General features: G+C 47.0%; 1 protein-coding gene across 2 annotated transcripts in view; it reads left to right on the plus strand.

Annotated features, from left to right (window-relative positions):
* LOC144175761 (transient receptor potential cation channel subfamily M member-like 2) overlaps positions 1-23,224 on the plus strand; it is a 187,892-nt gene that overhangs the window by 135,635 nt on the left and 29,033 nt on the right. For both annotated transcript variants that reach the window (XM_077704778.1, XM_077704777.1), the window contains exons 13-20: positions 781-955; positions 4,648-4,791; positions 5,978-6,211; positions 10,934-11,108; positions 13,324-13,392; positions 14,024-14,132; positions 16,066-16,255; positions 22,131-22,273. In XM_077704778.1, coding sequence (XP_077560904.1) covers positions 781-955; positions 4,648-4,791; positions 5,978-6,211; positions 10,934-11,108; positions 13,324-13,392; positions 14,024-14,132; positions 16,066-16,255; positions 22,131-22,273 — 1,239 coding nt within the window. The remainder of the gene's footprint in view (positions 1-780; positions 956-4,647; positions 4,792-5,977; positions 6,212-10,933; positions 11,109-13,323; positions 13,393-14,023; positions 14,133-16,065; positions 16,256-22,130; positions 22,274-23,224) is intronic.

Consider the following 23,224-nt stretch of genomic DNA (forward strand, 5'->3'; position numbering starts at 1 on the left):
TCAAACTTCAAAAAAATAATTCGACGCCGATTCTACCACGCAGATGTAAAATACATGGCACCTGGCAGAAGATATTTTATTTGATGCACACCATGTGGCAGCGAAAATTCCTTGTGCTTCATAAACGCGCTTATCCAGCTCCTGCTGGCATTGAGACTAAAGTGCCCCCAGGAACACCGAAAGCCGAATTTGGTTTTGAGCCTGATTGTAACACGTGCACAAATGTTAAGTCTACCCTTAGCAAAAAAAAAGAAGTTGTGCGTTAGAATCGTGCAAATACGGTAATTACGTTTCATAAAATTGCATTTACGGTCTCAAATTGAGGCACAATAGTTGTATCGTATTTGCACAATTCTAACGCACACCTTTTTTTTTTTTGCTAAGGGTAGACTTAAAATTTGTGCAGGTGTTACAATCAGGCTCAAAACTGAATTCGGCTTTTGGTGTTGCCCGCTTTTGCTTTAATGCCAGCAGTAGCTGCAATAGCAAGTTTATGAAGCACTAGGGAGTTGGTGCTGCCACACTTGCTCGGGTAAAGTAAAATTCTTCCTACCAAGTACGTAGTGTCAAGTCTTTTACATCTGTGTGGTAGACTCGTCTTCAAATTATTATTATTATTTTTTTTTTTTTCAAATTTCCACAAGTAAACTTACCTGCGCGTTACAATCGGGGGGTGCGTTACAATCGTGCAAATACAGTACCTGAACCGTTATTGGTCTTCTCCTGGAGCGCAAGAACATGCCAGAGTACATCTTGGCCTGCCCGTTGATGGCACTGCAGGCAGGAGCAGCCGCCAGTGCCGGCGCTGACGTCGGAGACCAAGGTGTCCTTCCAGCCCGACGCCATGACGACGCTGCTGCGCGACCGAGAGCTGTTCGTGCCGTCGCCGCCACCCCTGTGGAACATGATCTACCAGATGTGGAATGCACCCATCACCAAGTTCTGGACCTTCCAGGTACCACTACTCTAAGGGGAGGAGGATGGCCCGCGAAGCCCTCCTTGGAAATGGGCTCTCGACCACCACTTTTTTCTCTTTGTGCAAAACCTTGCAAGCAACCAAAAAGGGGCTTCATGGTGGGATATGTACAGGCGGGGACTTAATTTTGCAGACCACGCGAGCGCATGGCAAAAGCCACCGATGCGCGCTCTGTAGGCCCGGCGCCTGTTGTCGAGACCGGCGCGGCGCGCATGCGCGTCCTGTTTTACTCGCAGGCACGCCGATTTCCACGCTCCCTGCAGCGGTGCTGAGATGGTCACTGAAGCACCGCAGAGCGACGCGTTTGTAGCATTCCCTTCTTTCCGATGACATATTCGAGGCCTAATGTGACGATTGCGCGGGCGTTGGCGCAAGTGCTCATCGCGTCCTGATAAACACTTGCGCGGAATGTTTTATTTGTTTCTTTTGGGCTTTATCGTTTATAGACGATGAGACTGGCTGCTTGAGAACGGCGTAGCCAAATCAAGCGCGTACGAAGCACAGTCACAAGGTACCGCACTACGGACAACGAAACGTTAGCTATACGAAAAGCGAACCTTTATTCATGTTGTTTATTTTGTAAACTATTTGTCCACTGAACATAAATTTCAGCTCGCTTTCCGCTGCCGATAAAGTAGGCGATTTGAAAGTTTTGTAAAAGAATTTTTTTTTTTTCGGTTTGTTTGCTGTCTACTTCCTTACTTAAAAATGATTGAAAGACATGTCGGTTCGTTCTGCGCGTCAGCATTCATCAAAATGGCACTTCGGGTTTCCATCGAAGAGGGCCATAACATTATTCGCTACTTGTAGCCGTAATATTAATCGCGACTTAGGACCTTCTGAATGTTTTTGTCACTAATAAACGGGTGTTCAGCCACAGCCAAACAATCAGCTTGTTGTCCTCCTGTTTCGTTGTTGACCTCGTCCTGCTGCTCAGCTGGGCGTCTGCAAGGCGGCCCTTTGCTAATGGCGGCGAAAAGGGAAAATACTCAAGTGTGTTCGGGATTTCGGTGCATGTTAAACATCCCCAGGTAATGAAAATTAATCCGCAGCTTTCCACTACGGTGCGCCTCATCGCCTGTGTAGCGTCGGCGCGTTAAAACCTCATAATCAATCAATGCAAGCCGACCTTACAGAATTGCTCCAGCCTTGGAGCAATTCATCTCCGTAGGCATGAATTGCTCGGCTAACAGCATCCCTTGGCCTATTAGTAAGCCGGCAAATGTCCCTTTTAAAAACAGCTTCTAAAAAGTAGCCAATAATATTATGGCGTTCATCGATGGAAACCCGAGGTGCCATATTGACGAATGCTGACGCACAGAACAAACCGATATTTATATGGGTATGTCTTTCAATCATTTTTAAGTAAGGAAGTAGGCAGCAAACAAACCGAAAAAAAAATTCTTTTACAAAACTTGCAAATCGCCTACTTTATCGGCAGTGGAAAGCGAGCTGAAATATATGTTCAGTGGACAAATAGTTTACAAAAAAAAACAACATGAATAAAGGCTCGCTTTTCGTATAGCTAACGTTTCGTTGTCCGTAGCGTGGTACCGTGTGACTGTGCTTCGTACGCGCTTGATTTGGCTACACCGTTCTCAAGCCGCCAGTCTCATCGTCTATAAACGATGAAGCCCAAAACAAACAAATAAAACATTCCACGCAAGTGTTTATCAGGACGCGATGAGCACTTGCGCCAACGCCCGCGCAATCGTCACATTAGGCCCCGAATATGTCATCGGAATGCTACAAACGCGTCCATCTGCGGTGCCTCAGTGACCTTCTCAGCACCGTTGCAGGGAGCGTGGAAATCGGCGTGCCTGCGAGTAAAACAGGTCGCGCATGCGCACCGAGCCGGTCTCGACAACAGGCGCCGGCCTACAGAGTGCGCATCGGTGGCTTTTGCCACGCGCTCGCGTGGTCTGCAAAATTAAGTCCCCGCCTGTACGTTGAACTTCTCCACGTATGCACGTTTTAATGTCAACTTTCTTGTGCAACGCACCAGACGCACAACAGCCAATTTGGCCAACTTTCAGCTCCAAGAGAAAATTGTTTGACAGTATGACATGCATTGAATAGGTGTATGGGCAGCGTTAACTGCAAGTGCAAAGTGTTTGAAATTATGACATTTAAATTAGTTCACACGGGGGGTTCCTATCACTTTTTCAAGCCCAAAAGGGGCCTTTTGGCGTACTCACAGTTGAGGAACACTGCTCTACGATACGAGGGTCACAGGAAATTTTGGTAGTGGTACCTATAGTGCTTCACCAGGTGGTAGTGTGTAGCTCTGCAGAAGTAATTGCATGCGCTTTTGCTCCTTCCCAACTTTGGCAGCGTTCCTTCTGCCTCGACACGAAAAACATTACCACAGTGGCGCTTCTTCTGTACCGGTGGTACATCGCTGGTACCAGTCGACGTGAGCTTGCTGTGCACCTTGGTGTGCCTGCCCCCTTGAGGTTATGGTAACTCAACCACAACATGTAAAACATTGTTGGACAAGTTGGTGCATAGGTACTTTTTCTTAAAATTAGAGCACGATAAACACAATAACACAGAAAATTAAAGCCCAACAGGAGTGCTTGTCCCATTGTGCTTATTCTGGGTTATGTTTATCACGCCCTAATTTTTAAATAGAGGGACAGTTTCACTCTGAGTGGTGTGCTGTTGTAGCAATGTAGCGGGGGTGGTACTGTGATACTGTGGTACTGTGGTACTGATTACTGTGAAAGATAATCTTTGAGCTGTTTCACATGGGTTGAGGCCTTACTTTAGTGCAGGGGTTCTCAAGCATGTTGGTCCCAGGGAACCCTGCTAAGTTCCGTTAAGTGCCAAGGAACCCCCCCCCCCCCTCCCGCCATTTTTCATTCCGTTCATGCTACATTAACGTGCAATAAATTCAAAAGCAAGCAAGGGTATCGTTTTTTTTCCCGTCGACTTTACGCGAATGCGTACGCTAGTGGCACCTATCTCCAAACAGGAGAAATGCGCATGGGAGTAATATAAGACCGAGATTCAAGTGCAATAGTTTAACCACGTGGCCCGTTTTCGGAGTCTGGCTGGCTACAAGGTGCTGGCGAGAGTTATTGCGCAGCTCTCGCGTTTTGAGAGAGAGAGAGAGAGAGAGAGAGAGAGAGAGAGAGAGAGAGAGAGAGAGAGAGAGAGAGAGAGAGAGAGAGAGAGAGAGAGAGAGAGAGAGAGAGAGAGAGAGAGAGAGAGAGAGAGAGAGAGAGAGAGAGAGAGAGAGAGATGGCGTCATCCGCGCCCAGCCTCTCCATCCGCGCCGGCCTCCCGGACATACTGGACGACTAATTTCTGGGTGTTGTAGTCTGACGAGGTGATGGCTCTTCGCACTGTTACTCACTGTTACTGGGAGCTGTCGGATGCTTGAGGGTGCGGGGTCTTGGGGTGCGCACTGTAGTATGTGGAAGGTTCCTTAGATCGATCGCACCTCAAGTTCACCATATAAGACTTAGTGACTGCGGAACCAGGGAAAATTTATCAGTGGCTCGCGGAACCCTGAGGAGGGGCCTGCGGAACCCCTAGGTTCCGCGGAACCCACTTTGAGAAACCATGCTTTAGTGTAAAAAAGTGAGACAAACGTGCAAGGTTTGGGTGCAAAGACCTGGAGGAAACCGGAATGAAACGCGTTGTTGTGGGTCTCTGTTTCACAGATCTTCTACATCGCATACCTGGCTCTGTTCAGCGTGGCCGTGTTGCTGCCTTCATGCGGCAACCGCTACGTGGACATGGCTGTCTGCGCGTGGACAGCGCTCATAGCGTTGGAGTCGGCGAGGAGAACCTACGTGCTTTATACGGTATGTGAGCGCCCCGTAGAGCTGTAGCCATGTGGCTTTCTGGGCGGTTAAACGAACCCTGCAGCACACTTTGGGCAGTGAAGATAACCCTGCTTGACATTTACTTTGCACTGCCAGGAATAATTGAGCCAAAACAAATGCGCGCCAATCCATCCTGTGAACGTGGTTGGAAAGGGAAGGTGCAAACGACACCCACAACAATTACCCATGCGACGTCACTTGAATTCACACTCTACAAAGAGGGAAACCAGAGACAAGTGAAATGCACTTAACCACATTCTTCATTACTTCAAAGAGTTATTCCTTGCTAAGGTCAAATCAATGCATGATTCATGAACGATGATTGGTTGAGCTGTATCGGTGAAGCACATGAGTGGGAACTTTTTTTTTTGTAAAATTAAAGGAAGCTCAAACCCGGTGTTAGATAATCTCACTTTTCCTCTATCTCTGCCGCCGCCGACGGAGGCGACGAGATTGGTGGCAGAGACAGAGAATTTTAACTCCTAGAGCATGCGCAAGGTGCACGCACGGCCGCAACACATGCCGTGGGCGGAGTGCACAGAGGCACGAGAGGTCACATGACATTATCACGTGGCATTCAGCCAGAACGTAGGAAGTAAGCCTGCATATGTTCTCTTTGAGTGCACCGTCTGTCTCCCCCATCTCCGTGTGGGCTCATAGCTCAATTGGTTAGGCAACAGTCTCTCACTCTGTTTCTTTTTTCATTCCAGGTTCGACTCCTGGCGGAGCCAGTCACTTCTTTTAGTATTTCTTCGCAGGAGTTTTTTGTTGACACCAACGGTTGCGACTGAACCTTTGGGGGGGGGGGTAGAGGTACAAAGCTTCACTTTAATATTACACGTGTATGTGAAGCGGTACGGTCGCAAATTTCTGTGAAAGATGCGGGCAAACCAACTGCGATCTCTTCAATTTCCCTCGCTATGCACTGTTTTAAAAGTACGTCATTACAGTGGTGGCTATCCTATTGACTATTGCTGGTAAACGTGAGACTGAATGGATTTTTATCATTCTTGTGGGAGTAGATTCCTGGGACGAGAGGCTTTACCCTGAAATGCATTCTGAATAGTTGGTGGTAACTGTTGCACTACAATGTTTTCGCTATAATGTGTGTAAGGGCATAATGTTTTTGCATTCAAGCCAAGCACTTTGTCGATGATCTTTGCAGAGGTACCGAGATGCGCCAGTGTTCATGAGGAGCGTGGAGGTGGTGCTTATCGCGGCCTTTGTGGCCGTGTACCTGGTTTCCCGCGTGCTGGGCCCCACGCCCACCATCATCAGCGCCTACGGCGTCAAGGTGGTGCTCTGTGCCGCTCTGTTGGGCTTCTACTACCGGCAGATCGTCATCTACCTGCCCATCTCCCCCACGCTCGGGCCGCTGCTCTACAAAGTGCGCCTCATGGTGCGTGACGCTCTCCTCCTTGTTTCCTTATCCACTTTGCTCTCCTCACCTCAAATTTTTTGGTCTTTTGTCGCACAATGTCCAATGCACTTGTCTGTACCGGCGAGTTGAGTACCGTATTTTCGCGCGTGTAACCCACCTCTGCATATGACCCGCACCCCCACTTTCCGTCGATGAACAAAAAAGGTACATCCCAGTGTATTGCCCACATATTTTATACGTACAAGGATGGACCAAAGCTACTACTCAAGCAATATTAAACATTTGTTTATGCGAAAGAACTCACCTAGCTGACTACGTAACTAGATGACTTGCCGCATACATTTTTTTCAGGCTGGTATGTTGTTGAGCTGTGTGTGCAAAATAAGCACTGTCAGTGGGGTGACAGTGGCTTAGTCGCTATTGCTGCTGTAGGGGCATCACGGCCCTATGGGCATTGCGGTGAAGCTGCACCAAGGGAAATAAATACCTTGCATATAATCCACACCTCCACTTCACCCCTGAAATTTTCTCATTCTTGGTGCGGGTTATATGTGTGAAAATACAGTAATCTATTTGTGTATTTGAACTTTGAAGTATTCTTCGAAAGTAATCCGAGTTCTGAAATCCCATCGTTTGATCAGAACCTGAATAACATAAACTGTTTCAAAATGTGAAAATTTTGAATAGTGGCACAACTTTGCAGAGTATTGATTTTGGATTTTCAAAAGAATCAAACATTATAGTACATGCGCAGAGATTGACTAAAGCACTTACTCTTTTTTATTGCTTTGGCTGTGTGCAGTGCCCTAGGCCTCATAAGTAAACGGAACTGCTTTGTTATGGAAGCTGCTCAGCGAATAGATAGTCAGCATTTGAAATTTTTTTAAAACAATCTGTCTCTGTTTTTAATAAGCCTTTTAACAACCCTTCAACCTACCCACCACTATGGCTTGGAGCTAAAGGGCTTTGCTGCTGAGCCCAAGGATGTGAGTTTAATCCCGGCCGCAGGGACCATTTCTTTTGATGGAGGTGAAGAACAAAAATGTCTGTGTGTCGAGATTTCAATGCACGTCAAAGGTACCCAGGTGGTCAGAATTACTGCGGAGTCCTCCACTTTGGTGCACCTCGTAGCCGAGACATATAACTTCAATGCATTAAATAAACACCCCACATCTTTGAAAACAAATATTGAACGTAGCACCAACGCACTGCCATATTTATGGGCGAGGACACAGGACATTGTCACAGGACAGGATGGGGCAATTCCTTCATGTGGTTTTCTCCAGTTTTGTGCGTTGCATTTCCATAATACAGTTAAACCTCGTTATAACGAGACAGGCTATAACGAAATAATGGATATAGCGAGCAAATCGTAATTCCCCTTGAAAGTCCCCATAGAAGCCAATGTATTTAAAACCTCGTTTTAACGAGGTACAATTTGCCCGTTACAGGCTACAACGAACAAATTTCGTCGAGAAATCAAATTTTGAGCTAATTTTACAACAGTGCGCAACGCGGATTTGAGACAGTGCGCGACGTGACAACTGTATTAGCAGTTCAAAACTCCCGCCACGCGTGCGAAGCTGGATGGCGCGCCGTGCAGACGCTGCGCCCGCGAAGCCATTCCCACCCTCCTCTCGCTGCGCACGGCATGCAGGCAATGGGGCCCTTCGATTTACAGTCTCGGACTCACCGCGGGCTCCCCGAGAAGCAGTCCGACATTCGATTTTCCCATGTATCCCTATGGCTTCGGGGAATCCTCGGACTACCCGCGGACTATCCGCGGTGAGTCCGAGAAGAGCCCCAATGCACACGGTGCGCGCGGTTGCGTCGCCTTCTTTTCCCCCCTCCTCCCCTGTTCGTATCGCCGACGTCGCTGCGTAGTTGTGTGTGCATGGGTTTTGGCAGTCTTTATCGTCGTACTGCCCGCGTGATTCCAACAACGCGAGTGCGACAGGCGGGAAGCGAAAGCGAAAGACTATCACACTTGAACAGAAGACGGCTATGATAAAAGCCGTCGCATCGGGCGCGAAGGAAGGTAAGGTGCACTCCGTGGTAAGGTGGCAAGAGACTTTGACGTGTGGACGAGTACGCTGTCCACCATCGGGAGCAACCGAGAGTCCATTGTCAGCGCTGTTGCTTGTGGCGTGAAAGGAAGCGCTAAGGACGGCGTCGGAGGCACTATATAGATGCGGTGGACGTGCTGCGCCGCTACTTCGGCGCGCACGAGGGCGGCAAAGATGGCGTGAACATAGCGGCCGCTGCTGAGCAAGCCATCGCTCGCATCAGGAAGGTGCATCAACGTCCAATTACGGACTTCTTCGTAGCCAAGTATGTTTGAAAAACGAGTTTTGAACTGCAATAAAGTAGGTTCGTGACTTTTCCTTTTTACCTCCGGAATGTGTTTATTTTACAGACTACCGCCGTACGGCAAGATGCTATTTTGCCCGCTTTTTGTTTTAGGATGGTTTTAGGTAACTACAATGCATAATATTTGCAGTAAATTTTGGCTACGGCTATTATGAAATATTGGCTATAACGAGCAAATCGCAGCGCCCCTTCAATTTCGTTATAACGAGGTTTAACTGTAGGTACTTCATGATAAGCCACCATTAAGTGTGAAAAAATTTTCCAGACAAAAGACGTGACAAATGTCTATGGTCTAGCAGCGTCGCAACAAAGGCCGTGACAAGTGCAATCCTTCCTGTTCTTGTTTTTCATGTCCTACGTCTAAGATTTTTTTGCACTAAACGGTGGTTGCATTTCCACTTCACCTTTTTAAAAGACTATAGTCTTTCTTGGGCTACTCAAACGTGAAAATGTTGGTCTGTCTGTCTTTCTGTCTGTCTGTGCTGTATGCATGTATATGCATGTATGTACCATATTTATTTGGGTAATGAACCCACTTTTTTTTTTTTCAGAAAATTCGGCATGAATTTGGGGAGAGGGTTCATTATGCGGGAAAAAATTGCAACTGTTTTACAAGTTGAAATTTCATATAGCAAAGCTTAAGAGAAGCACTGTCAGAGCCTTGCAATTTTCTTAAAAACGCATAGGTAAATATGTAATCAAATTTCTTCTTTATTCCCAACATGCTAGTGGCCCCCTACTCACCATGGAGCTGTCCTCCTCACTGAAGTAGCTTGCCACCTCACATTTGTTGTCGGTCCACAGTGCACTGTCTTTCGTGCCGTCAAGGCACTCCAAAACTTCTTTTCCCACACTCGGAAACTTCTCTTCTTTGGGCCCACGAAGCACAGGGTGATCCCTGTTCACCGCCCAAAAGCCTCGTTTTTGCCCGTAGCGTACGTGCACTGGGTCAACTCGGAAGTGCCGCCCAGCCGCGCGGTTTAAATTTGCATCAACGCATGCTCCACCACCGTCACTTTATATCCGGCTGTGCAGCTCATGTACTAGCCCATCGTACGGCGCGCACCAGGAGCACAAAAAAAGGTCTGAACACTGCTGAACAACAAAACCACGGAGCGTAATGGCAGTCACAGAACAGCAAGATCAGAGGAGTGCGGAGTACGTTTAGTGCTTTGTTCGCACGCCGCCAGAACTAGTCAGAACAGCAAGGAGCAGGGAAGGAGTGCGAAGTACATTGGTGCTGTTTTTGCACGCAGCAACGTTTTTACGGTGCAAGAAGGTTTGTTGTGCATTCAGCAGCTGGCACTCAGCAAACGCGCAATTTTTGCACATTTGCTGAGTGCCTGCGGCATTTGCACGCACGTCACCTGCTACTGTTGGGATTTTTTTTTTCTGTTGGAATGTGTTTTTTGCATTTCTGCATGTACTGTAGCGTGATGTTAAGTTACTGCGATGGTGTATGGCATCAGCAACCATGCCGAGTTAAAAACATATTCCTGCTGCATTTTTTATTCAAAGTGACAAAAAAGTATATTCTCAAGGAGACAAGTGGGGGGAGGGTTCATTACGTGAGTGGGTTCATTAAGCAAGTAAATACAGTATGTATGTATGTAGGTATGTAATGTATGTATGTATGTATGTATGTATTTATTCATGTATTTATGTATTTCTGTATGTATGTATGTACGTACGTATGTGTGTGTGTGTGTGTGTGTGTGTGTGTGTGTGTGTGTGTCTCTGTCCGTCGATTCAGCCATCTGGCCAAAGTTGACATAGCCCTTGAGTGAGACGTTTATATCGGCACAGCATTTTCGATCTAATAAATCTAGAAATAGGCTCTATATTTGTGAACATTGTTCTGCAAAAAGATTATATTAGGCTTATTTGAGACAAAACTTCAATACATAAATGGCATTTGCAGTGTCCTTTAAATTCAACGTAAATGTGCGTGTGGTTTTTGCAAGAGCAAATTTAAAAAAAAAACGTTTTGAGAACATTGGTTTAACTGCGAAATACTGCTGCTACTACTGAATACTGCTACTACTGAATACTGAATACTGAATACTACTGAATACTGAATACTGCTAATACTGCTACTACTGAAATCAAGGCTGCTGCCTTGACCTCACACTTGTGGCTCGAGCACCAAGTCTCAGCAGTCCCAACAGATGGCACAGCAGTGCGAACATGGCAAAATTAAACTCCACAAACCTCCAAAAGGTGGACAGAACAGCATGAGAGGTGGAAGATGAGACAGGAGAGGCAGTTACACGGCTTCATCTTTTGACGACATTTGCAGCAACGCGAGAAGATGCGCGGCCAATTTTTTTATGTTATAAAATATAATTCATACTGTCTGCACTCACCTAGGTGGCGGAGGACTTTGTGAACTTCATGCGCATGGCACTGCTGGTGATCATCAGTGGCGGAATCGTGGCTCACGCACTGCTCTACCCGGACTACCCCTTCAACCTGGAGCTGCTGAGGCGCACCTTCCACCGGGCATGGTTCTCACTCTTCCTCACCCCAATATCCGACCTCGAAGGTGGGCACGCCGCCGATTGAAGCACATCAAACGGAGCATATCGTGTGGCATGATGTCAGATTCTAAGGTTGTCACGTCATTGTGGCAAGAGTGTTTACAAAGCAGGGGAGCATCAACCTGAACTGGCCAAGTGCTTGTGCCCAAGAGTTTAATTGAGGAAGAGATGTCGGAAATGTGAAAACTCTTACTGGAACAGTTTGAACTCGGCCTGGTTGAGAGATCTCTTTTTCTTTTCTTAGTGGTAGTATCCTTCACCTCGTAAATGTTTACTGATGCGCACTGTTGTCTCAGTATATAGACTGGTACGGCACCCAATAAATTTAGCTAAAAGTTTGCTCTTTGTGTGATTATTTTTTATGCTCATATTTTTTTTTTTATTTTTATCATACTTCAGCCATGAGTCAGCAATTTGCCCAGAATCCTGGGTTCTCCTAAAGTGCGAGAAATTTTTCATGTTTGTTTTGGCAAAAGTGCTGGGTGATGCTGTTTTGTACAGTTATATCGAACTCGCAAAAAAAACAGCTTTCAGTTTGATATAGGGCATACAGTCAAACCCTGCTACAACAAACTCCACTTCAATGGAATTTCTACTTGAACAGAATATTTCTAACTTCTTGTCAGCTACCCGTAGAAGTCAATGCAGCAAAGCCCCTGCTACAACGAACCATTTGTCAGGCTTGTTTTAGGTTCAACGAAATTTTTGCTTACTTGAGCTGGGCATTTATTTTAATATGAAATAAGCATAATGCCAGCCATGTACAGTCGACGACTCATTATTTGTACTTTTAAGGAACCGCGAAAATGTCCGAAAAATCACGCAGTCAGAGAAAGCAAACGGGCCCCCAAAAAACTCAATTTACTGCTTACCATTCAGTGAGTGGGTGGAAAAAATGATGAATGGGCTTCTGAGCCATGCTTTGCTTCCATGCGAGCAGGTCTGCCTGAATTTCGGTGAGATTCATCGTGTAGTCGTAAGCCGACGAAAGAGTTGCGACCGTTTGCATCAGCTCAGCTTGTGTCGGTTGCGCTGCTGCAGGCAACTTTGCTGTCATCGTCATTGTCGCTCCCAGAACCCACAAGCACTTTGCGAATGATTTCTTTATCTGTGAGCCCAGCGCACAGTTCCAACTTGCTGTCCACATCTGTGAACTCGGTCAACGAGACGATCAAGGGAATTTCAACGCTTGCAGTGCGAAGGTCATTGATGAGCAGGTCACTGCCAGACACATGCGCGACGACGCTATCCTCGTTAAAGTTGGTTGACTCTCCATTCAACACAAATCGCGTGTGGCGCAAAGTTTAGAGGCTATAGAAAGAAAAAGGTGATAATGATGATGATGCGTGGATTTTATTTGCGCGAGGCTGACTGAGGGCAAAGAGCGCTTTACAGGAAGAAAAGGAAACAAACAAGATGGCGGTGACACACGTCACTATACGTGGTAGCCGGCCCGGCTGACGCTTGGATAGTAAAAAAAATCGAATAGCCTGTCCTAGCGTGTCCGAAATTTTCAGCTGAGTAATACATTGAATGTATGAGCAAGTGGGTTGGGTGGGCCAGGATCATATTTTGCATGGGGGGCGTGTCGAAGGCTCACCCTACACAGCGCGGTCGCAATAAGGAGAGAGAGATGAGAAAGGACTGCCCGCTGCCCATGAGTTGCTAAGGCTAAACCACTCATAGACGGGGCCAGTGGAATATCTCCTTCGCCGAGAGGGGAAGCAAACTTGGGAGGGGGGGCCACTTCCGCAGGATCTGTTGTTCAATATATTGGTAGTCGCTAGTATTTTACTTCGATATCAATGTAATTTTTTCTGTATAATTTCATCGTAAACATACCGTGTCCAAAATTAGTTTGATATACAGGATAATTTGATGTAAACAGGTTCAATATAGTCAGGTTCAACTTTATAAGTTTTCTCGAAGCCATTACCATGGTACACTGCCTAACTGCTGCTTTATTTTCTTTCATTGGTGGAAAATGGTGGATAAGAACTCCTAGTTATTCGACATTTAAATGGACCGCATGTGTTAACATTCACCTGGTTGCTGCTTCTTCTTTCGAATACCAACCTTCTCATTAAAAAAAAAGGCTGAAATTTTGTCACGGCTTCCGAGAGTTAGGTTAGCTCACTTCATGAAAGTGTTTTAGCAACCACAAAAAAAAAGTATGGATTGCTTTTTGGGCACATTCAGCTGAACAAATGATGATTTCAGGGGACCCACGGTGTTTGCGGCTGAAAGTCACCAACCGCAGTGAAGAGGAAACGTGCCGGGTTAGCGATTGTAAGTACTGGTGTCAAAGCATGCACACTTCTTGCTTGCTCATACTTCCAGATATTCTTCTTGTGCTGATATGAGTCAACATATGTGAACCGTAAAGTTTGTGCTCCAGTCGCACAGGTATAACGAAGCTGTAAAGAAGGGCTGTAAAAGCTGTAAAAGCTGTAAATGTGGTTCTTCAGTCGAGAAAATGTTTGTGGGCTTTAAAGTAAGTGGGCTTTGTTGGTGGGTGTAGCAATAAAATGAACACTATCGATGACATTGCTTTTCGCGTGGCACTCACTGTTCCCTTCTTCTTTTTTTTTTTTTTTTGTGCAAATGATGCTCCGCATCGTAGTGTAAGTAACACTGACGTCTTTATAATGTACAGTCTCTAACCTTATACCTGTTGGTCTTATCAGTTCAAAGGCCTTAATAATACCTTAACTTTTCTATTAAAAATTAATTGCCCCGGTGGCCATATTTTTGATAGAGCAAAAATGAAAACACCCATGTGTGGAGGTTTCAGCGGATATCAAACATCCCCAGCCAGTCGGAATTAATCCATACAGCGCACCAATAGCCCTGGATTTCTTAATGCTGCGTTAAGGGTACAGAATAACAGGTTGAAAACGCTTCTTTGCCCCACTTACAGACACGGACTACACGTGCACCAATCCCGGAGTGTGGCCCTACCTGTTTGTCATCCAGTTCCTCGTACTGCTGAAGCTGGTTCTCCTGACACTCCTCTACGCTTTGTTCAGGTGAGACAGTCTTTCACTTGACTTGATCTTGGCAGACCAAGGATTGTGCAAATCAAGTAAAACTTTGAGAGTTGACACTTATACATACTATTGACAACATCTATTGAGAATATAAAAATGTAGCTGATGGCTGAATTGAAAAGGCTGCGATGAAGTGTTTGTGTCAGAGAATACCGTATTTACTCGTGTAATGAACCCACTTTTTTTCCAGAAAATCCGGCATGAATATGGGGGGAGGGTTCATTATGCGGGAAAATATTGCAACAGATTTTTAAAAGTTGAGATTTCATACATTAAAGTTGCTAAGAAAAGTGCTGTCAGAGCCTTACTATTTTAGTAAAAACTTGTAGGTAATTCTGTAATCAAATTTCTTTTTTATTCCCCACATGCTAGTGGCCCCTTACTCACCATAGAGCTGTTCTCCTAACTGAAGTCGCTTGCGGCTTCACAGTTGTTGTCGGCCCACAGTGCACCATCTTCCATGCCATCAAGGCACTCCAGAATTTCTTTTCCGACACTGGGAAACTTCCCTGCTTTGGGCCCATGGAACACACGGCGATCCCTGTTCACCGCCCAAAAACCTCGTTTTCACCCATAGCGTATACGCACTGGGTCAACACTGAAGTGCCGCCCAGCCACGCGGTTTCATGTGCATCAACGCATGCTCCACTGCCTTCAGTGTAAAACCAGCTGCGTAGCTTATGTACTGGCCCATCGTACGGCGCACCCAGGAGCACGAAAAAAGGTCGGAACACAGCTGAACAACAAAACCACGGAGCGTAATGGCGAAGTTGCAGAACAGGAAGGAAAGAGGAGTGCGGAGTACGTTTGGTGCTTTGATTGCTTGCCGGCGGAAGCAGCCGGAGCAGCAAAGAGCAGGGAAGGAGTGTGGAGTACGTTTTGTGCTCTGTTTGCACGCCACGTTTTTATGGTGCAAGAAAGTTTGTTTTGCGTTCAGCAGGTGGCGCTCCGCATGCGCGCAATTTTGAAATTATGAGCCACGGCACTCGGGCTCACGTCTTCAGCTACTTTTGAGATTTCTTTTTGTTGGAATGCATTTTTAGAATTTCTGCGCGTATTGAAGGGTGATGTCAAGTTACTGCGATCGTCTACTGCATCAGCAACCATGGTGAGATAAAAACATATCCCCGCTGCATTTTTTGTGCACTCTGACAAAAAAGTAAATTCTCAAGAAGAAAAGTGGGGGAAGGGTTCATTATGCGAGTGGGTTCATTGCGCAAGTAAATACGGTAGTTTGGAGTACGGCCTTCTGAGATGCAAACAAGGGGATTACAATAGTACTTGTTAGGAAACAGATACCTAATCATGTGAGCAGTAGCTGCTGCTGCCTATGATTGTGATTATAATGAAGGAGATGGGAATCTTGTGATTAGGAAACGAACCACTCAATATTAGCAGGCATCTGCTGTAGAAGCAGCTTGACCACTGAATTAACCACACATAACCAGCTTGCCTATGGTGCTGCAGTGAATTTAGGTGAAATAAGCATAATGTAACAAACTTGACGGGAGGGCGAGAAATGACGGAGTATCCCTTGGTGTGTCCCATTGCCCTTTAAAACTTAGTTGCATCCTAAAACAAGTGAAAAACGAAATTTGGTAATACGGACGCATGTTTCATACTGAAACTCGCATGCTTTTTACACGCTCACCCTGAAACTCGCTAAAGGCATTGAGCTGTCTATCTTAAGTAATCTGTTTGCACACTGCAACTTATTCTCTTGAAGAGGTCCAAAATATTTTGTCTAGAGGGGTCAGGCAGGAAAATTCAGAATAGGTCCGAGTAGCGCAGGATAGAGCTGAAAATCTATGAGAAGAGACCTTTGTCCCTACGAGTGAAATGGTGAATGCTGGATGGCTGTCGAAACCTTCATCAGCACCCTCCACGTCGCTTTTTGTACACGTGTACCCAGCCACACGGCGCACAAGATTGAGGCGGCGTCGGACGACATCTGGAAGTTCCAGCGCTACAAGCTGGTGGTGGACTTCATGAACCGGCTGTGCCTGCCCCCACCCCTGAACATCTTCAGCTACCTCATCGCGCTCCTCCAGTTCCTCTGGCGCATCATCAGCTGCCGCTTCTGCCGCACCAGCCACCAGCTGGTGAGTGTGTACGGTGGCATTGCTGCTGGTGAAATTCTTAACTCTTTGAGGGCCACGGCCGTACATGTACGGCATCAGCAAACACTTTCAAAATGGTCAAAGACGTACATGTATGGCATCGCTTGTATCTTTAAAAAGTGCGCCTTTTTTGCCAACTTTTCTTCCTTGGCATGTGCTGTCACATTTTGGAAATACGTCAAATTTTTTTCTTGCACCGATGGCTCTTTTAATTTTTTTATGATTTATTTCAGCAGCGCGCCGGCTATCGCTTGTGCATCTAACGAGGGGGCGCGCTGGGTATCGCCCACCGAGTACCCGGGCGCCTCTCACTTCTTGCACCTGGCACAGACCAAGGTCGCCTGCAAAACTGATGAGGATCTTTTCTCGTTTTCTTTTTTTTTTTGTATTTTATGAGTGGTGCGCTGTATATCACTCCCACATCCGGCCGCGCACGCCCGCGCGGAGCGGCTGGTTTCGGTATCGTCCTCCGGGCGCTTCCCGCTTTTTGCGCCCGCGAAACTGATGTCTATCTGATTTTGATTCACTCAAAAGGAGCCAGCTTGTTACTCTATCATTTTTATTGAGAATTTTTCTTGTGTAACGCCATAACAAACCGCATGTATGTAACAATACAAATGATTTTTTTGACACTTTACGGTCACCCAAAAAAATTTTTGATTTTTTTTTCTTGATATAGATTTGTTCGTAGAATTTAAATCAGCAATAAAAAAAATCGACCCTGGGGGGACGCATTTGGCGAAAAAATTCGACCCTCAAAGGGTTAATGAGCACAGAGGAGAAGTGAGAGGGAACGATCCTTAATGAAGTCAACCACAAGTATTTCAGTACAGTCAAACCCCGCGATAACAAAATCTCACGAGTGCGAAACTCCCGCAGCAAGGCAATATTTTCGGATCCCTGGCAAACGTCCATAGACGTCCATGCATTTCATATCTCACAGCAACGGAATGTTTTCGGAAAGCATTCCTGCATTAACAAAATTCGCTGCAAGTCCGGTCAGCATTTTGTTTATCCATTTTGGGCTAACTGCCCAAAAAGTGCTCAAACGCATTTTTTTCAGACCTGAAGTGCATAAACATTTGCCACAGCATGCTTGCATAGCCGCCATGTTTGTTTACAAAAAGAGACCGTGCTGCAGACAGCCATGGGGGCAACCTCCAGTGATAGCACCAGGGGGCGACACATGGGGACTCACGGTGCAGCCGCACAGCTTTGGCTTGGGCTACACTACCTCGCTACCGCTGAACAGCATGCATGTGTGCGTTTTTTGTGCACGCGGCAATTGGCACGTTTCACACTCAGTAAGATGCCTCAGCCAGCCGAAAAGCGAAAGTTTTTATCGCTACAAAATAAGGCCCAAGTCACTGGCCCAAGTGGAGGAAGGGAGGGTAGCGCTAACGAGTTTAGAATCGCTGCAGCTCACTCTACCATTCTGAAAAGCAAGGGTGCCGCTCTTTAATGGTGCACATGCGCAAAACAAAACATATTGACGGCTGTGGCCTTTCTGGACGTCAAGAAAGCGGCGCTCACTTAGTTCTGTGAACAGCCTTGTAACAACAAGATGCCACTCTCTGGAAAAGTTCAACAGAGGAAGCACGACTTTGCTTGCATGCTCGGACGTACTTGGTGCTAAGGGCCAAGGAGAAAAACGTGCAGAGTAGGTGAACCTGTGGGATGTTTCGGATGCATTTGACACAATCTCGTTGTTCTTAGTCGCGCACGACAACTAGCAATGAAGCACTTCTTGTAGTGTGAGAGCTGAGTTGTGAAGTTGCTGCAAGGTAAGGCCCGCAAAGTAATATAACTGACTTTCGGGAATAAAGTTTTAGCTTGTGACCAATTTTCCTGTCGTTTTATGTTTCATTCCCGCGGCAACAAAGTTCCCGCAAAAGCACATTTTTTGGCTTTCCCCGGCAGTTTTGTTATTGCGGGGCTCAACTGTACATATATTCAGTATATGTGATATTCAGTATATATATGTACAGTAAAGCCTGCTTATATCGAACAGCGCGAGGATTGTAAAATAGTTCGATATAGCAAAAATTTGATATAGAAAGTGAAGAAAAAAAAAACTTATATGAGAGCAATCTTGCCGACGGAGTCACGAGCTAATGCTGAGCTCTTACTACCCTGCAGTTCACTATTGATACGACACTTTCTCGGAAAGAAAACATTAGTTTATTGGGGCGGAAGAACTGTGTGAGTGTAGCCTGCTTCTTGGAGCACAACGCGTTGCTGGTGACTGCTTGCTCGATGGTATCTAAACAGTCGATAAGCACAAGACCTCTGCCCTCAATGACACTGCAGTATCGCCGTAGCAGGGCCATAGCAGCGACGGCTTCGCTCATGCTCAGAAGCGGTACGGAGTCCTCGGCGTCTTCGACAGAGCGGAGACAAGCATGGATACAAGCAAATAACGGTAAACCCAGCGCACCGAGCAAGTGCGGACAGCGAGTGGCGCGGACTTGAAGTTCGGTGACACCGCAGCCCTCAACGCCCAATGTGACGCTTTCGGCTCCAGCGGCATACATGCATGGAGCTGGTCCACTGTGCCACAGCCGGTTTGGACGCGCCCATGCTCGTGCGGCAGTCGCAAGCGACACTCGCGCCACCGCTGTGCGCCGATGTATTGCGGGAAAGCCTGCCGCATGTTTAAGGAGAGCGAAAAATCGCGTGTGGGAGAGTTTGATACAGTTAAACCTGGATATAACAAAGCTGACAAATTCTCGGAAAATTTCGCTATAAGGAGGTTTTCGTTATATGCAGTTTCGGTATAAAAATTCGGGGAAAAAATGCACAAATGAAACAAAAGTATAACTGGAGGTCGGCATCACCTAGAACATTTATTTGGCGGAAAAAAACCGAGTTATTTTGCTCTGCTGCTTGTTCATGAGGGACGGCAGCACGGAACGCTCGCATGAGATTAATGCACACAACGCTGCCCCGCCGTCCAGCGATCCCGTGACGCGGCGCAAAACGTCAATCGCATCTAACACTTCCTCCGTGGACGGCAAGTCACGTGATCCCTCGACTTCCGAAGGTCCGTCCTCGTCATCTTGATCTCGAACACTTTCGACGAGCGCCTCATCGGACATTTCTTCCGTCGTGACGGCGCAGTCGTCGGCATGCAGAAAGTCGCACAGCTGCACGTCGCCCGGCACTGCTCCGTTTACGCGCAGTGACACCCAAGCTTCAGCGAGATCGGGCGGGCTTGAAGACTCCTCCTCTCCAGTTTCCGGACATTCCTCAGCTGTTTCAACCTCTTTTGTTATCCGGGCCTTTCTGAAGCAGTTCAAGACCACGTCCGCACTCGTCTTACGCCAGGATGCCTCAAGCATTTCAACCGCACGGAAGATGTCCACTTTGGTCTCCCGCTGGAAACGAAGGTCCAGAAGCAGCCTTTGAATTAGCCTCTGCCGGTAGGAGCACTTGACGCTGTTGATTATTCCTCTGTCGAGGGGCTGTATCAGCGACGTGCAGTTCGCGAGCAGATACTGCAGTTCTATGTTGGTCAGCTGGAGGGCTTCGACATGGTGCGCTGTACAGTTGTCTACGAAGAGACAAATTCTGCGTCCTTGCTTCTTCATGTCCGCGTCGAACTCCTTCAGCCAGTCGCTGAATATGTGCCGCGTCATCCATGCCTTGGCGTTTGCCAGGTATGTGACAGTCATTCTGTGTGCCCCTTTGAAGCACCGCGGTCGGGCACTCTTGCCAATGACCAGTGGAACCCGCTTGTCACTCTCGTCTGAATTTACGCACAGGAGGACAGTGAGGCGATGTTTACTTTGCTTGCCGCCGTGGCAGAGGTCTCCTTTCAGCGTAAGGGTGCGGTTTGGGAGCATCTCATAAAATAGAGCCGTCTCGTCAGCGTTGTACGTGTCGCGAGGCTCGTACTGCTCCAAAATTCCTGGCAGCTTCTGCTCAACCCAAGCAGCAGCACCCTCGCTGTCCGCAGAGGACGACTCGCCGCTTATCATCCTGCCGACGATCCCGTACCTGTTCTTGAAGCCTTGCAGCCACCCGTTGCTCGCCTTCAGATCGTCGCATCCCAAGATGCAAGCATAGTCTTCTGCCTTCTGCTGCAAAACGGCGCCGCTGATGGGGACATTCCGAGCCCTCATATCCATAAACCACGTATACACGGCCTTATCAACGTCGGCGTACGTGGACTGCTTCAGCTTCTTCTTCTTGCCGCTGGTGCCAGCCTCCACTGCACTGCGAATCGAATCTTTGGCGTTCAGAATGGTCGACAGGCTACTGGCCGGGATGCCAAATCTTGCAGCGACGTCCTTCTTCTTTTCACCTGCGGCAACGGCGTCCAAAACGGCTACCTTGTCTTCAAGAGTCAATGTCTTTCGTTTCTTTATCGAGGCACTCATCTTTACAACCGCACACTTCCTAGATGCGAGGACGCAAGAGCCGACTCGCACGTGCGAATAAAAAAATGCTGGAGGACTACTGATGCGCAGAAGGGAGCAAAGAACGGAAAGCGCGGAAAGCGAGTGCGGCGTGTGTTTTCTCCAGTACGCAGCCACAGAACAGAGAGAGTGCGGGACGATCGTGAAGAGAGGAGAAAGCGGTGCCAGAGGAGGTTCGCTTGCGAAAGCTGGCCGCCTGACGCCATGCTCCCCCCCCCACCTCCTTTTTTTTTTCTCCATGGAGCTTTTCTTTTAGTGTCACGTGGTGCGGGGATAGCGGATTGAAGAGGACTCCGGTAGCCGGCGCGAAAGCCTTTGAAAACCCGCGAGCACGGGTAGCACCGGTCAGGGAGCAACGGAATGCAGTTTGAAAAAAGAGGGGAGAGCGCGGCAGACGCGTTCTGCAGCCCTCTCCTCTTTCTCCGCAACCCACACCCTCTCTACTGAAAGGGTGTTGGTTGCGCCGGCGCCGGTGGCACTGCGGTACCCCGCGGGAGCTCAGCAGCGAGACCGTTGCCGCGGCTTGTGCGCGCCGTGCGCGATCACATCGTTTCGCGCTGTCGGCGCCGGGGCAGCCGCGCAGCAGATGAATGCGGCTGTCCATCACGCTAAAAAAAAAAAAAAAAAAAGGTGCAAAATGGCGAGGTATTTGGCGGAAAAATTCGTTGTTTCCAGGGTGCCCGCCGCTGCTAGTTTGTTACATAGAGGTCAGAAATACACATGCTTCTATGCAGTAGCGCCAGGGAATATCAAAACTTCGTAATAAAGAGGAATTCGTTGTATGGAGGTTCGTTATACGCAGGTTTAACTGTATATCCATTGTGAGCAAAATCGCGTTCGATATAAAAAGTTTTGAATGCATGTAATTGTTACCAGAATTATACAAGGGTTCAATACAGGCAATAATTCGATATATCCGTGTTCGATATAAGCGGGCTTTACTGTAACGAGGATATATAGTTTGAAAAGGTATGACTAACCCATTTCTTTCAAAAAAACATTAAGGCAGTTTCATGAATGGTCATGCCAGTTCTACAAAATAAATTCAGCTTAAAGGGCAATGAGAGGCGTCAAAACTTAGCCCGATTTTTAAACCGTAGCCAGCATGCTCTTGTGGTGTGATGGTATCACCCTGCTTTGTGCCGGGTGATCTTAAATCTTAAATATGAGTTCTGTGAAGGAGGAACCACTGAAGATGATGGGTGCAACTGCGAGGCCCTTCATGATCTCGTAAAACTTGCTTCGATTCCCGGCCGTGGCGGCCACTTTTCCATTGGAGGTGAAAAGCGAAAACGCCCGTGTGTTTGAGATTTTGGCGCACATTAAAAATCCCCACGTGGTCAAAATTAACACGGAGTCCTCCATTACGGCACGCCTCAGCGTCGCCGCATTAAACCTCATAATCAATCACATCAGAACTTTCTTCCCGTATGCAGGATGGACACGCCGATCTGGGCAAGTCCCAGCTGCGTCTGTCCGAGAAGGACTACAACTACTGGAAGCACCTGGCCTCGCAGTACAGCCAGAGGCTGCGCGAGGAACACGACTTGGAGGACGGCAAGAAGAAGCAGCTCGAGAGGTGCGCTCGTCTGCCGTACATTTACACCTTAGTCTTCTGGCAGTGTGTACTTACCACCACATCTCCTTGTCTGCAAGACAGTAGGGGATATATTGCTTTCTAAAATAGAGCTTGGGGAAATTGTACACCCAAGAGCAAAAGATTATGGGCCACGAAAGCAGCAATTTTGGGTTATTTCTCTGCCGCGTGGCAGACTCAAGTACTATGTGCTATGTGTGGTATTTTTTACTACTTCAGTAACTATACAACATCTCACATGCACATGTCAGGCTACTACTGGAAGAGAAATAACATAACATAAAATTGCCATTTTCCTGGTCCGTAAACTTTTGCTTGTGGCTGTACATTTGGGAAGAATGAGCAACGTAAAACGATGGAACAAGATGAAGAGAATACAAGCAGTTTCACCGCTGTTTCTGTTTTTATTCTCTTTGTCGTGTTTTATTGTTTTGTGCTGTTTATTCTTTTTATTTCTTCCGAAGTTCTAACTATTCTTGAACGCTTAAATCAACATCTTGGTTTGCACACTGAAATGTAACGAGCTTGGAAACTCAGCATATTGTTCTCATTCATGCAGCTTATACAAAAAAGCACTAGCCAACTTACCGATAGGGGTGGGCATTCTGAAGGTGAAAAGCATTGTGTCATTTAGTTGTATTTCTTGCTCGCATGAAGCAAAGAGTACAGGATCGGAAGATTTATTTAGATTGTTGTCTTTGAAATATATATACACCCCGATGGCTACAGAAAACTACGTTAACATTCAAGTGCCGAAGAAATTCTGTCGTTATAACGTATAATTGTTATGAGCGGGTTGTGAAACAAAAAAGACAAAACAAGGATTGAAGCATATTGTTTGCATGCCAGCAAGGCCATACTACTACCAAGTTGCAGAAAAGAAGCATAGCTGGTCAGCTTTGTTTACTGCAGCTTTGTTTACTGCTCATAAGT

Source organism: Haemaphysalis longicornis, unplaced genomic scaffold, assembly GCF_048455015.1.
Source record: "Haemaphysalis longicornis isolate Haplotype H1 unplaced genomic scaffold, Haemaphysalis longicornis Haplotype H1 scaffold_3, whole genome shotgun sequence".
NCBI classification, from domain to species: Eukaryota; Metazoa; Arthropoda; class Arachnida; order Ixodida; family Ixodidae; genus Haemaphysalis; species Haemaphysalis longicornis.